The sequence below is a fragment of the Salmo salar genome, chromosome 14 (genome assembly GCF_965601325.2).
Source record: "Salmo salar chromosome 14, fSalSal1, whole genome shotgun sequence".
Lineage (NCBI taxonomy): Eukaryota > Metazoa > Chordata > Actinopteri > Salmoniformes > Salmonidae > Salmo > Salmo salar.
In genome coordinates, this window is record NC_138304.1 from 14,467,593 (window position 1) to 14,483,262 (window position 15,670).

Consider the following 15,670-nt stretch of genomic DNA (forward strand, 5'->3'; position numbering starts at 1 on the left):
AGTGACGCTCCATTCCAACCTGACAGAGCTTGAGAGGATCTGCAGAGAAGAAATGGGAGAAACTCCCAAAATACAGGTGTGCCAAGCTTATAGCGTCATACCCAAGAAGACTTGAGACTAATCGCTGCCAAAGGTGCTTCAACAAAGTACTGAGTAAAAGGTCTGAATTTGCTCAAATTTCTAAAAGCCAGTTGTTGCTCTGTCTTTATGGCGTATTGTCTGTAGATTGATGAGGGAAAAATCTATTAAATACATTTTAGAATAAGGCTGTAACGTAACAAAATGTGGAAGAAGTCAAGGGCTCTGAATACTTTCCGAATGCATTTTATATTTTTTAATAGCTATATATAATGCAAAAAGAGGTGAGGGCAATGGAAATGCTTTTGGCGGTTGATCTGCTTCCGTTCGAAGCGTGGCACTATGTGTTCTTTTCAAAGGATGGGTCCCGGTCTCTCGGGGGCCCTGGGATCCGGGGGGACAGGGGTGGTCTGCCGATCACGGGGATGACAACCCAACTTGGGAAGGGGAGGGGTTTTAGCGGGTGGAATAGTGGGGAACAATTGGGGGTTTACTTAGTAGCAATGCAAATATGGTACAGCTAGATGGACACTCAATCACTATGGTACTTTTTAAATGGTGAGTTTACAAACATATATTAATGATAAATAGATTTGAAACTTGTATCTCATTATGGTAAATGGTGAAATAAGTATAGCCAGTTATTATCTGCTAAGCCATTACAGTTATAAGACAAAGACAATCAGTATTTACCTGGCTAAAAGAGAAGGAATATAATATCTATTGTTTACAGGAAACTCATTCAACAATTTTAGATGAAGTTGTGTGGAAAAAGGAGTGGGGAGGGGGTGAAATATACACTGCTCAAAAAAATAAAGGGAACACTTTAACAACACAATGTAACTCCAAGTCAATCACACTTATGTGAAATCAAACTGTCCACTTAGGAAGCAACACTGATTGACAATACATTTCACATGCTGTTGTGCAAATGGAATAGACAACAGGTGGAAATTATAGGCAATTAGCAAGACACCCCCAATAAAGGAGTGGTTCAGCAGGTGGTGACCACAGACCACTTCTCAGTTCCTATGCTTCCTGGCTGATGTTTTTGTCACTTTTGAATGCTGGCTGTGCTTTCACTCTAGTGGTAGCATGAGACGGAGTCTACAACCCACACAAGTGGCTCAGGTAGTGCAGCTCATCCAGGATGGCACATCAATGCGAGCTGTGGCAAGAAGGTTTGCAGTGTCTGTCAGCGTAGTGTCCAGAGCATGGAGGCGCTACCAGGAGACAGGCCAGTACACCAGGAGACGTGGAGGAGGCCGTAGGAGGGCAACAACCCAGCAGCAGGACTGCTACCTCCGCCTTTGTGCAAGGAGGAGCAGGAGGAGCACTGCCAGAGCCCTGCAAAATGACCTCCGGCATGCCACAAATGTGCATGTGTCTGCTCAAACGGTCAGAAACAGACTCCATGAGGGTGGTATGAGGGCCCGACTTCCACAGGTGGGGGTTGTGCTTACAGCCCAACACCATGCAGGACGTTTGGCATTTGCCAGAGAACACCAAGATTGGCAAATTCGCCACTGACGCCCTGTGCTCAACACAGATGAAAGCAGGTTCACACTGAGCACGTGACAGAGTCTGGAGACGCCGTGGAGAACGTTCTGCTGCTTGCAACATCCTCCAGCATGACCGGTTTGGCGGTGGGTCAGTCATGGTGTGGGGTGGCATTTCTTTGGGGGGCCGCACAGCCCTCCATGTGCTCGACAGAGGTAGCCTGACTGCCATTAGGTACCGAGATGAGATCCTCAGACCCCTTGTGAGACCATATGCTGGTGCGGTTGGCCCTGGGTTCATCCTAATGCAAGACAATGCTAGACCTCATGTGGCTGGAGTGTGTCAGCAGTTCCTGCAAGAGGAAGGCATTGATGCTATGGACTGGCCCGCCCGTTCCCCAGACCTGAATCCAATTGAGCACATCATGTCTCGCTCCATCCACCAACGCCACGTTGCACCACAGACTGTCCAGGAGTTGGCGGATGCTTTAGTCCAGGTCTGGGAGGAGATCCCTCAGGAGACCATCCGCCACCTCATCAGGAGCATGCCCAGGCATTGTAAGGAGGTCATACAGGCACGTGGAGGCCACACACACTACTGAGCCTCATTTTGACTTGTTTTAAGGACATTACATCAAAGTTGAATCAGCCTGTAGTGTGGTTTTCCACTTTAATTTTGAGTGTGACTCCAAATCCAGACCTCCATGGGTTGATAAATTGGATTTCCATTGATTATTTTTGTGTGATTTTGTTGTCAGCACATTCAACTATGTAAAGAAAAAAGTATTTAATAAGATTATTTCTTTCATTCAGATCTAGGATGTGTTGTTTAAGTGTTCCCTTTATTTTTTTTGAGCAGTATATTTATCCCATGGGCAAAGAAATTCAAAGGGGGTGATGATATCAATTAACAGTAATTTTGATCCGAATGTGTAAATTGTCCAAGCAGATCCTCAAGGTAGATGGATGATTTTAAATATGTTATTGGACCATAAACAGATATGGCTCATTAACCTATATGGTCCAAATAATGATGATCCACTCTTCTTTGAAAATATATATAATAATTTATTAACCCTACAGGCAAAACAAGACTATATTATTATGGTGGGAGATTATAAGACGGTTTTAAATACCTCTATGGACCGTAAAGGAAATCACACTACAAACTATTACAAATGTCATGGATATATTGGAACTAATGGATATATGGAGGCTTACATATCCTGACCTAGTGAGATATATATATGGCGGAGGCTCAATCAAGCTAGTCGTCTTGATTACTTTGTCATTCTCTCTGGCACCAAAAGTTTTTAAAAAAAAGAAGAAAAAAAAAAAGAAAATGTAAGTGTTGATAGGGGACAGAATGCGTTCAGACCATCACATAATTGGCATATATATTACTCTTACATAAGAGACTTGATTGGACCAAGAAACACGGGCAATGGACATTAGACCGGTGTAAATCTTTCCTTTGGGCTGTCGAGTACAAATTTGAGATTTTTGGTTCCAACCGCCGTGTCTTTGTGAGACGCAGAGTAGGTGAACGGATGATCCTCCGCATGTGTGGTTCCCACCGTGAAGCATGGAGGAAGAGGTGTGATGGTGTGGGGCTGCTTTGCTGGTGACACTGTCAGTGATTTATTTAAGGCACACTTAACCAGCATGGCTACCACAGCATTCTGCAGCAATACGCCATCCCATCTGGTTTGCGCTTAGAGGGACTATTATTTGTTTTTCAACAGGACAATGACCCAACACACCTCCAGGCTTTGTAAGGGCTATTTGACCAAGGAGAGTGATGGAGTGCTGCATCAGACCACCTGTCCTCCATAATCACCCGACCTCAACCCAATTGAGATGGTTTGGGATGAGTTGGACAGCAGAGTGTTGAAAAAGCAGCCAACAAGTGCTCAGCATATGTGGGAACTCCTTCAAGACTGTTAGAAAAACATTACAGGTGAAGCTGGTTGAGAGAATGTGCAAAGCCGTCATCAAGGCAAAGGGTGGCTACTTTGAAAAATATGAAATATATGTGGATTTGTTTAACACTTTTTTGGTTACTACATGATTCCATACGTGTTATTTCATAGTTTTGATGTCTTCACTATTATTCTACAATGCAGAAAACAGTAAAAATAAAGAAAAACCCTGGAATGAGGTGTGTCCAAACATTTGGTTTTAGGATATAGATATATATATATATATAACACAGCTGGGCCCACTAATTGTTTTGTGTCTTCCTCTATATAGGTGTGCCAGGAGAGGAGCTAGGGGAGGATTGGGAGTAGGGACGGGGACCTGTGAGGACGTTGGTTTTTCCTACCTCAGAGAAAGCTTCTGTGACTGGGCACCTTGTCTCTCTGTTAACCTAGGCAGGCTTTAGGTAGCCAGAAGCGTTCCTCCTGTAACTGTTACGTGTAGACGACAGTCTAAGACAGGAGTAGCCGTCTGTTGTTTTGCTTTCAATTTTTGCCACGGCCTTTTGGTCAACGGCTTAGTTCATGTTTATTTGTTTCGTTACGCTGGTGTTTCAGCGTTGGATGTTCCCTGTACTGGAGTTATCTTGTCGGGGCGAAAGAAGACCAGTTTAGTAAACGATACAAAAGAAAAGGAACCACAACCACTGCCTCTCGTCTGTTCATTTTATGCCTCCCGCCTGTGTTAGGATGCTTCGGACAAGCTGATCCGTTCGCAACTGGTGGAGAATGCAGGCAATTTGAGGCAAGACCACAACCTTTCCCCTTTCCGGTGGCTGTGATTTATAATATACATTTTTTTCCCCCGGAAGCACACTGATGTAGAAATTCTTCGCTCATGCCTGTCAGCTAACGGCCTGCGCCATCGCCCAACAGGAGACCTTAGACCTCCTCTGGTCCGAAATAGCAGACCGCCTGTCTCCCAGGGACCGTAGGATGCCTTCTACCCCCAAGCCATAAGTCTGCTACTTGCTGTTTGTTATCTATGCATAGTCACTTTACCCCCTACCTACATGTACATCATACCTCAACTACCTCATACCCCCGCACATTGGCCCTGTATATAGCCTCGTTATTGTTATTTTATTGTTGCTATTTTCACTTTTTCACAGTTTATTTGGAAAATATTTTTCTTAACTCTTTCTCTTAAACTGCATTGTTGGTTAAATTAAGGGCTCGTAAGTAAGTATTTCACGTTATGGTCTACACCCGTTTTATTCGGCGCAGGTGACAAATACAATTTGATAAATGTAGCTGTGTGGCACTAGCAGAGGCTCTAAAATGGAAACTGCTGCACCTAAACTATACCGCAATGAAATGACCATATAATAGATATATTACATTTACATTTAAGTCATTTAGCAGACGCTCTTATCCAGAGCGACTTACAAATTGGTGCATTCACCTTATGATATCCAGTGAATAAAACCAATATTAAATTGACAATAGTCTGATAGGTGACAAATTGTGAATGAAGAGGCTAACAAACAGTGCAGGGTTTGTAGGCTTATTGACACAGAAGCAGGGAATGGAGCTAATGTTTATTCTTACCAACAAGTGACTTTTTGAAATCCTCCTAATGAGACGCATGCAAGAGAGCACGGGCCCAAGACTATATGGCCCGGGCTTGACTAGTTAGATTTGCGGATTTAATTGATCAACCGCAGCGCTCTCCATGGTGCTGAATCTCCGCTTTTTGCTGCTATTGCGTATCGGTTTATTTAGCGCAGCATCGGATATGCCACAATAAGTAGGTAGGCTAAAACAAACAGAATTTTCACTAGGCTGTAATAACCTCATTACCAGTCGGCAAACAACGCTTCATAGGCCTACATTAAAACTAGGCTACATCAACGAAATAGCCTAGTGTGGTGACAGAGAACTTTGAGTTGATTCAATTGCAGCAAATACCACAAGAAACCTGTGTTCCTGTGTATATTTACCAATTTACAGTGGTATAATCATGTCAGATTTTTTGGAGGGGGTGGTATTATACGCTTTATAGCATTTCCGGTTTGAACGGGAATACCGGGATGCAAGGGAGGGCTTGAAATTTTCTTGGGAAATGTGTCAATTTTGGGAAAATATTCAGCCCTAGTTTGGATGTCATTAGGTTTCAGTGGAACAAATTAGATAAGTGATATTCACCTGGAAGTGATCCAGCATCTGTTTCCACGACAACACCAAGAGGGCCTCTTTCCGGATCTTCTTGGGGATTTCTGAGTAGAGCAGTGAGTTCTCTCTACTTCCATAAGACATCCCTGACAGAGAGATACATTGGAATCGAAAACGAGTTAGGTGACCAAGGTACAACTTGCAACACGGTGCAGTTAATTGTAAAAACATAAGCGTAACTCAAATGAACCGCTGATTGAGCAATAGCGTGACGATATTTAGTGGCAGGTGGTTTTGGCCTCACCGAGGTAGTACAGTCGATGGGAGTGGGGGCCTGACTCATCGTTTTTCTGCACAAACTGGAAGTCATGGGGCGCTTTGTTGGCGATCATTCCCGAGTACTTCCTGCTGCTGTGGATGATGTCACGCAGGCCGTCCCATGAGTGCTTCTCCACGTAGAACTGAGACGGGACGTCCTCCATCTCCACCACCTCTGTGCTGTCTGTTAGCCCGTCCACCGCCGTCATATTCACTTCTAAACAACTGAGAGGGGGGGGGGGGGGGGGGACAACCCAGAGACAACCCAGAGACAACCCACTGGTAATTTACATGCTCACAAACAAATGGCACTTGCATCTGGTATGGAAACGCACACAGACAGAGACTCACACAAATGTATCGGCCTACACAACGGGTTATCTAGCACAGCGTTTCCCCTACCCTGGTCCTCCAGTAACCCCAACAGTTCCGTTGTAGCCCTTGACAAACACCTCACTCAACTCATTGAGGGCTCGATGATTAGTTGACAAGATGAATCATGTGTGCTTGTCCAGGGTAACAATATAATGAGTACTGTTGGGGGTACTGGAGGACCAGGGTTTGGAAAGAAAATACTGATCTAGCACTGCTATTTGCACAGGTCATTTGAACATACTAGGACACCATACCTTTTCCAGTAACCTTCTGTTTTGTTCCCACGTTTCACTTTCTTCACTCTGTGCATTCACCGGCCAACCAGCCTCGACCAGACTCTGCAACCTAAAGTTAAACATTCAAATACAATGGGGGAAATCAGTCTTATAGACATTGAGCGACACCTACCTATTGAATAGCTCTCCCTCATTCTAAATCCAGGTGTCATAATCAACGTGACAATCCGGCATGCAGTAAAGGTTTGGTATCTCGGGAGTGGTTGAAGGTAGCAGAGGCATAAGGGATGTCCCACATTCCATTGCTCGTATAGTTGGATGTTACAGGAATACATGACACTTTAGCTAACATACTGTATAGTGAAAGTAAAAACATTGACGGCATTATTAAATACATGTGGTCTGTATGGAGAGTAGACCTAACAGTAAAGGTAAGGTGGCCATACTTGCGAACATTCAAAAAACGTTTTCCTCGTTTGTGTTGCTCAACTGGAGACGTAGTGGCCTTGACGTGCCATGTAAACTGAGATTCAATTAGCACAAGCGCATTCGTGTTGCGCAACACAAATGAGGAAAAAGTCAATGGCTGTATTCGATAAAAGTTTTTATTAAAAGTATGCATTTCGGGCCTGTGGCGCAGCGCTCTAAGGCACTGCATTGCTAGAGGCATCACTACAGAACTTGGTTCGATCCCGGGCTGTATCACAACCGGCCGTGTTCGGGAGTCCCATAGGGCGGCGCACAATTGGCCCAGCATCGTCAGGGTTTGGGGAGGCTTTACTTGGCTCATCGCCAAAAGGGGGTAAAATTATATATATATATATATATATATTTTTTAAGTATGAATTTCAGCACCCCGGCAGAAGGACTGCATTTGTACAGGACAAACACAGGTATGTTTTTCAGAACTACATTTTTTTTACAAGTATCGACTGATTGTGACTCGCGCGACCAGTTACTATCAATACTCAACTCCTCCTCGATGTAAGAGAACGAAGATGAGCGCTCCTCCGCTATCCTGCCGTGAGGATGATAAGCGCAACATCGTTCACGAATTGCAGCACCCCAGCGATTCGTTCTCAAGTTACGTTTGTTGAGCAGACGCTGTGTATGTTTTGGTTCTACAAAGCTCTGTTCATCATAGCATTCGATAATCAATTAATTGCATTCATTTATCACTTCTTAACATGTATTTTTCGGTCTCTATGATGCCCGCGGCATGATCTATTTTGCCTGTGCGCATAGGCCTACATGTATGACAGAAAGTTGTTGGTCGGAGCACGTATCTTGGGTCACCAAGCAGCTCAAACGAACCGCTAAAATGAACGAGTCACTCAGGAAAAACTCATCATGACTCTTGAGTCAGTAAAAAACGAGTGGTTCAAAAAGAACGAATTGTTCGCAAACTGCACATGACTAATTTTGAGACAAATGTTAGCAAGTGTGGCCCCAAGGTGTGCATGGGGCTATCAGAATTGACATGGGCCTTGACATTTGACTCTATTTCCCACTGGGTACAAACTGGTTGAATCAATGTTGTTTCCACGTCATTTTAATGAGATTACGTTGGAATAGATGTTGAATTGAAGGCTTTTCCTAGTGGGTTGTATTGATGGGATTTCAGAGTACTTGCTATTCATCTATCATTCCCTTTCAGATGATGTAAAAGAGAAAACATTCAAGTACTGGATGTGAAGGGAATCTGAACACCAATTGCTATAGAATGCTCGGTGTCAATTACACAAACTGACCCGCCTGGCCTGTACAATTTCACATTGCAGGTCCAGAAGGAGCTGATGGGTCTGTAAACAATATGACAATTGCTCAAAATAGCCATCTGGTAAATTAGTCCAAATTGGTCCTAGATCCGCAAGGGAAAAATCAAGGGGAAAGGAAAATATGGGCAGGCTCGTGGAGTTGGATTAGGAATGGGTAGACCTAAACTGCACCTTACAGAAGAGGTACAAAGAAGAATCACTTTTGCATTTGGAAAGCAGGAAGTGATAGCTGACAAGCTGTTGTCATCCACACATTGCCTGTCTTGGGAGCCTCATATTTGGAGCATAGACCATGTACACTGAGTATGCCAAACATTAGGAACACCTGCAGGGCCTGGACTCTACAAGGTGTTGGAAGCATTCCACAGGGATGCTGGCCCATGTGGAATGTTGTCTTTATGTCCTTTGGGCAGTGGACCATTCTTGATACACAGGAAACTGTTAAGTGAAAAACCCAGCAGTGTTGTAGATCTTGACACAAACTGGTGCGCCCGGCAACTACTACCACACCATGTCCAAAGGCACTTAAATATTTTCTTGCCCATTCACCCTCTGAATGGCACACATACAAAATCCATGTCTCAAGACTTAAAAATCCTTCTTGAACCTGTCTCCTCCCCTTCATCTACACTGTCTGTGATGGAAAGAGCAGGTGTTCTTTTGTATACTCATTTGTATATAAATGGAGTGATGACTACAAAAATCTGAGTCACTGTAATTTCCTCTCCCGTTCATAACCCTTTGTTAAAGGAGATCCAAGATTTGAAGTCAAATGTCTACCATTCTAAATATCAGATAGGTTTGGTAGCTAAAATGGGGAAAGGAAAACAGGGAGGGGGAAATCATTTAATGACCAGCACGACATAGCTTCCAACTAGCCTATCTTTGTTCTCATCAAGTGCCGAGGTCACACAAAAACTAACTGTTTACTGTTGCTAGCTATAGTACAAGTTGGCAACAATCTCGTGATTAGCTACATTGTATATCTAAATAGAACGTACGTGTTACAGAAAAACCGCAAGCTAGTTAGCTACATAATACCGCAACGTTTCCTAGCTAGGCAGGAAACATTGTAACATGACAGCTCTCATGACAGTTCTCGGGTTTACCAGCTATGAGTTAGCTGGTTCCATAGCAAGCCTGTCACTCTAGCTACATCCTCCTGTCGGAAACGAGATTAGAAGCGAATACTTACCAATCCGGCTAATACTTATTTCCCAAACTATCCTTGGCTTTATTAGCTAGCTATTAAAAAACAAATATTACTAGTGCTAAAGGTTGCGTCCATGGCCCAGAATGTATAATAAAGTGAATAGCGGCTCGTCAGCAACACTAAAGAAGTACTTCCGGGTTACGGAATTTCGAAAATGTTAAAAAATAAAAGTCCCGATGTAAAAGTAGAATAACCTGAATAAGTGTCATTAAATTGTATTTATTCATGGTATATGAAAAATAATTGTCTAAACATTAACAATGATTCAGATTTGTTCATATTTAAGTGACATTTGCATTACATTTGGGGTTTAAATGCCCCCAATGAGAATCACTGTATATGGAATACATATTGGCTTATAGAGCAAAAACTATTCCAGGGGCAGCAGTAAAATTATTGTAGGGAATACTCAGTAGGGTCTGTGGAATGTATATATGGTGTCATTTCATAGGGTTCTGAATAATACGGAGTGTTGCTGGCCTTTTACTGTGGTCAAAAAGTTTAAATGGTGTGCCTGGACACTATACGGTACAAATATAGCACTGTACAGGAAAATAATTATTTGTGCCGATGTACAAGTGGGGTGGGGAGTACTTAGTAGCGTCTGTAGAATCTGTATATGGTGTCATTTCATGGGGGACTGAGGTCTTTATGCCCAGCAACACTTTCTACTCCACCCATTCTATTGCCCCAATGCAATACACTGTAGGCCTATAAATTACATATTGGCTTATAGAGAAATAAACTATTCTATGTGCAGAAGTAAAAGTGTGGTTGGGAGTACTCAGTACGGTCTGTAGAAAAGCACTTTTCAATGACCCGGTGGTATTCATGTTCCTGAAGTAAATGCCTATATACATACTAAACTATCAACACTCAAAAAACAAGCACAATAAGGTAACCTTTTCAGTCAAAACAAAAAAAAGAATTTATTTACAATTTTAACATAATGAATATCAACCAGGCTATAGGTACACAGTCACTACAGTCACCAATTTAATAAAAAGTGTCCATTTAAAATGAATGGTTAAACACACTCTAGGATACATTCATTTGTTTCAGTGGAGTCCAGACAACTGCTTGTGGATTGCCCATTGGGCCAGCTGTGTTCTGGTGGTATGAACCTACTTAACCAGTTTAATAGAATGGGACGCCCATCCACAATTGATAGCCCATCAGCAGGCAATACAGCAGTACACTAGGCAGCCTGTTTTTGTTTTGATGTTTTTTTTTTAAACTATGCTAAGCAGCCTGTTTAGAAGGTCTGTGAGAGGGCTTTGCACATGCAGGAACAGTCGGGTATGGTTTTTTACAGAATAGTGTAGGTTAACAGGAAGAATAAACCAATATCACAACATGCCTTGCTCATATCGATATCAAACGGTATCAATATCATATCAAATTATCGATATTGGTGCCCACCACTATATAAAATAAATAACATATTTATATTTATATTTAAATATAGTTCAATTATTAAGCATATACAGAGCCTTCAGAAAGTATTCATACTCCTTGACTTATTCCACATTTTGTTGTGTTACAGTGTCACGTCCTGACCAGTATAAGGTTAATTGGTATTGTAGTTTGGTCAGGACGTGGCAGAGGGTATTCGTTTTATGTGGTTCGGAGTGGTGTGTTTTGTTGAAGGGGCATTTGGTTTAAGTATTCCGGGGTTTTTGGGCACTGTTTGGTTTTCAGGTATTCTATGATTTTGTCTAGTATGTCTGTTTCTATGTTTGGTTAATTGGGGTTGGGACTCTCAGTTGAAGGCAGGTGTTGTCTATCTGCCTTTGATTGAGAGTCCCATATATGAGGGTGTGTTTGTTATTTGTGGGTGATTGTTCTGAGTTTAGCCTTGTGCCTTACCAGACTGTCTGTATTTCATTCGGTCACTTGTTTTGTTATTTTGTACGTTCATTTTGGAAGTTAATAAATCTCAAGATGAGCATACACATACCTGCTGCGTTTTGGTCCTCCATTACCGACGACAAGCGTGACATACAGCCTGAATTGAAAATGGATTAAATGGATTTTGTTTTCACACCCATCTAAACACAATAACCCATAATCACAAAGTGAAAACATGTTTTTAAGACGTTTTTGCAGAGTTTATTGGAAATGAAATACAGAAATATCTCATTAACATAAGTATTCACACCCCTGAGTCAATACATGTTAGAATCACCATTGGCATCGATTACAGCTGTGAGTCTGTCTGGGAAAGTCTCTGAGCTTTGCACACCTGTATTGAACAATATTTGCACATTATTCTTTTTAAAATTCTTCAAGCTCTGTCAAGTCAGTTGTTGATAATTGCTAGACAGACATTTTCAAGTCTTGCCATAGATTTGTAAGCCAATTTAAGTCAAAACTGTAACTAGGTCACTCGGGAACATTCAATTTCATCTTGGTAAGCAAGTCCAGTGTATATTTGGCATTGTGTTTTAGGTTATTGTCCTGCTGAAAGGTGAATTTGTCAACCAGTGTCTGTTGGAAAGCAGACAACCAGGTTTTCCTCTCGGATTTGTCCTGTGCTTAGCTCTAGTCCGTTTCTTTTTATCCTAAAAAACTCCCTAGTGCTTGCCGATGACAAGCATACCCAAAACATGATGCAGCCACCACCATGCTTGAAAATATGAAGAGTGCCCCAAACATGACGCTTTGTATTCAGGACATAAAGTTAATTTCTTTGCCAATTTTTTTGCAGTATTACTTCATGCCTTTTGCAAACAGGATGCATGTTTTTGAATATTTTTATTCTCTACAGGCTTCTTTCTTTTCACTCTGTCATTTAAAGTTAGTATTGTGGAGTAATTACAATGTTGTTGATCCAGCCTCAGTTTTTGCCTATCACAGCCATTAAACTCTAACTGATTTTAAAGTCACCATTGGCTTCATAGTGAAATCCGCGAGCAGTTTCCTTCCTCTCCGGCAACTGAGTTAGGAAGGACACCTGTATATTTGTAGTGACTGGGTGTATACACCATCCAAAAGTGTAATGAATAACTTCACCATGCTCAAAGGGATATTCAATGTCTGTTTTTTTTTAACCCATCTACCAATAGGTGCCCTTATTTGTGAGGCGTTGGAAAACCTCCCTGGTCTTCGTGGTTGAATCTTTGTTTGAAATTCACTACTCAATTGACGGACCTACAGATAATTGAATGTGTGGGATGAAGAGATGAGGAAGTCATTCAAAAATCATGATAAACATTATTATTGCACACAGAGTGACTATGCAACTTATTATGTGACTTGCTAAGCAAATGTTTACTTCTGAACTTAGGCTTGCCATAACAAAGGGGTTGAATGCTTATTGACTCAAGATATTTCAGCTTTTCATGTTTTATTTTTTAGTAAAAATGTCTAAAAACATAATTCCACTTTGACTTTTTGGGGTATTGTGTGTAGGCCAGTGACACACAATCTCATTTAACTAAATCCATTTTAAATTCAGGCTGTAACACAACAAAATGTGGAAAAAGTCAAGGGGTGTGAATACTTTCTGAAAGCACTACTGCAGCTTAATTTCGCCAGTCTCCTCTATCATTCAAGCTTAAAATCTTAGCTTCTTTCAACTAAGTAATTTCCTCTCCGATAACTCACGTAAAACAGTCTTGCATGCCATTGTGAAAAAGCGTGTTCACATTGCCCTCTCATAAGACTGTTTTTGAGAACAAGCACACACATACACCACAACTGCGACTGTTTTTAAAAGGCAGAGGCTGCTGATCCAACTTTTCTCGACCTTGCTTCTCGGTGGTGCAAATATGCCTACCCATGAGAACTTTTCAAAATACTGTACCTACCTCTATTTTTTTAACCTTCCAAAATGTACCTCATCTGACAAAACACACTTCCTCGCTTATTTCGACGTCAACCTCTCCAGTTACATGCTGCTCATCTGATTCAGTTGTCATAGAGCTTACGATTTCCTCACCTGATAAACCTCTATCACAACTTTCTGCCTCTAAATGGTGGTATTCATTCCCAATATCTTAGGTGTCTGAGATTTGATTGGGCTCCACCACTGACACTCCATCATGTGGATACATCAGGTTGAAGATCGGAAGCAGGGTCTTTATCCTCAAAAAGGTGTATATTTTACATATTAAGTTGGCAGTCTGAGTGTCTTGTTTGAACAGTTGACATTCCTTCATTTAAACTCTCCACAGGCAATAGGTTTTGTACCTGAGCCTCATTTACAGTGCCTTCGGAAATTATTCAGAACCCTTGACTTTTTCCACATTTTGTTATGTCACAGCCTTATTCTAGAATTTATGAAATTGTTTTTTTCCTCCTCATCAATCTACACACAATAACCCATAATGACAAAGCAAAAACAGCTTTTTAGACATTTTTGCTAATTTATATATTTTTTTAAAGTGAAATATCACATTTATATAAGTATTCAGACCCTTTACTCAGTATTTTGTTGAAGCACCTTTTGGCAGCGATTACTGCATCGAGTGTTCTTGGGTATTATGCTACAAGCTTGGCACACCTGTTTTTGTGGAGTTTCTCCAATTCTTCTCTGCAGATCCTCTCAAGCTCTGTCAGGTTGGATGGGGAGCATTGCTGCACAGATATTTTCAGGTCTCTCCAGAGATGTTCGATCTGGTTCAAGTCCGGGCTCTGGCTGGGCCACTCAAGAACATTCAGAGACTTGTCCCGAAGCCACTCCTGCGTTGTCTTGGCTGTGTGCGTAGGGTCATTGTCCTGTTAGAAGGTGAACCTTCACCCCAGTCTGAGGTCCTGCGCTATCTGGAGCAGGTTTTCATCAAGGATCTCTCTGTACTTTACTCCATTCATCTTTGCCTCCATCCTGACTAGTCTCCCAGTCCCTGCCACTGAAAAACATCCCCACAGCATGATGCTGCCACCACCATGCTTCACAGTAGGGATGGTGCCAGGTTTCCTCCAGACGTGACGCTTGGCATTCAGGCCAAAGAGTTCAATCTTGGTTTCATCAGACCAGAGAATCTTGTTTGTCATGGTCTGAGAGTCCTTTAGGTGACTTTTAGCAAACTGCAAGCGGGCTGTCATGTGCCATTTACTGAGGAGTGGCTTCCGTCTGGCCACTCTACCATAAAGGCCTGATTGGTGTAATGCTGCAGAGATGGTTGTCCTTCTGGAAGGCTCTCCCATCTCCACAGAGGAACTCTAGAGCTCTGTCAGAGTGACCATCAGGTTCTTGGTCACCTCCCTGACCAAGGCCCTTCTCCCCCAATTGCTCAGTTTGGCTGGGCGACCAGCTCTAGGAAGAGTCTTGGTGGTTCCAAACATTTTCCATTTAAGAATGATGGAGGCCACTGTGTTCTTGAGGACCTTCAATGCTGCAGATATTTTTTGGTACCCTTTCCCAGATCTGTGCCTTGACACAATCCTGTCTGAGAGCTCTACAGACAATTCTTTCAACCCCATGTTTTTTTTTATTTTTATAAATTAGCAAAAAAATGTGAATATGTTTTTGCTTTGTCATTATGGGTTATTGTGTGTAGATTGATGAGGGGAAAAAACGATTTAATCAATTTTAGAATAAGGCTGTAACGTAACAAAGTATGGAAAAAGTCAAGGGGTTTGAATATTTCCAAAGGCACTGTACATTCTCTGTTTGTACCCTTTTGTTTAATTTGACCTTGTTGTCACCAGCATTAAAATGTATAAATGTTACCTCTATTCTTGTCCCACATATTCCTAAGATTTTTGACACTACATTTAATAAGAATGGGTTTTCCAATTGGCCATTGCAAAGTTTTGTCAACTTCCTACCAAAATTGTAAATAAAATGTTTCATGATGCTGCATAATAGAAGGTATTGCCAATGAAATAGAATGGTAATCCAAACATTTATTTTATTAAAAAAAGGTGATTCTTAACTTTCTGATCCTCCCCAACATCCCTGCCATACAATTTATATTTCAGATTTGGTGGTTCAACAGTATTATTTTCATTTATCATCTATTCTACCAAATCATTCTGATCTATGCATTTACAGTTAACTATCACCACAGACAACAGCGTACAAGAGTAAGGCAGGCAAGGGCTCATGATTGGGATATCCATTGCAGTGTGT

General features: G+C 41.8%; 1 protein-coding gene across 2 annotated transcripts in view; it reads right to left on the minus strand.

The window, feature by feature from the left end:
- The window catches only part of LOC106568956 (dipeptidyl peptidase 9), a 33,170-nt gene extending 23,436 nt beyond the window's left edge, over window positions 1-9,734 (minus strand). For both annotated transcript variants that reach the window (XM_014139843.3, XM_014139842.3), the window contains exons 1-4: window positions 9,574-9,734; window positions 6,619-6,709; window positions 5,976-6,214; window positions 5,705-5,817 (exon numbers count right to left, since the gene is read on the minus strand). In XM_014139843.3, coding sequence (XP_013995318.2) covers window positions 5,705-5,817; window positions 5,976-6,214; window positions 6,619-6,674 — 408 coding nt within the window. In that variant the 5' untranslated portion in view covers window positions 6,675-6,709; window positions 9,574-9,734. The remainder of the gene's footprint in view (window positions 1-5,704; window positions 5,818-5,975; window positions 6,215-6,618; window positions 6,710-9,573) is intronic.
- Between the last annotated feature and the right edge of the window lie 5,936 nt (window positions 9,735-15,670).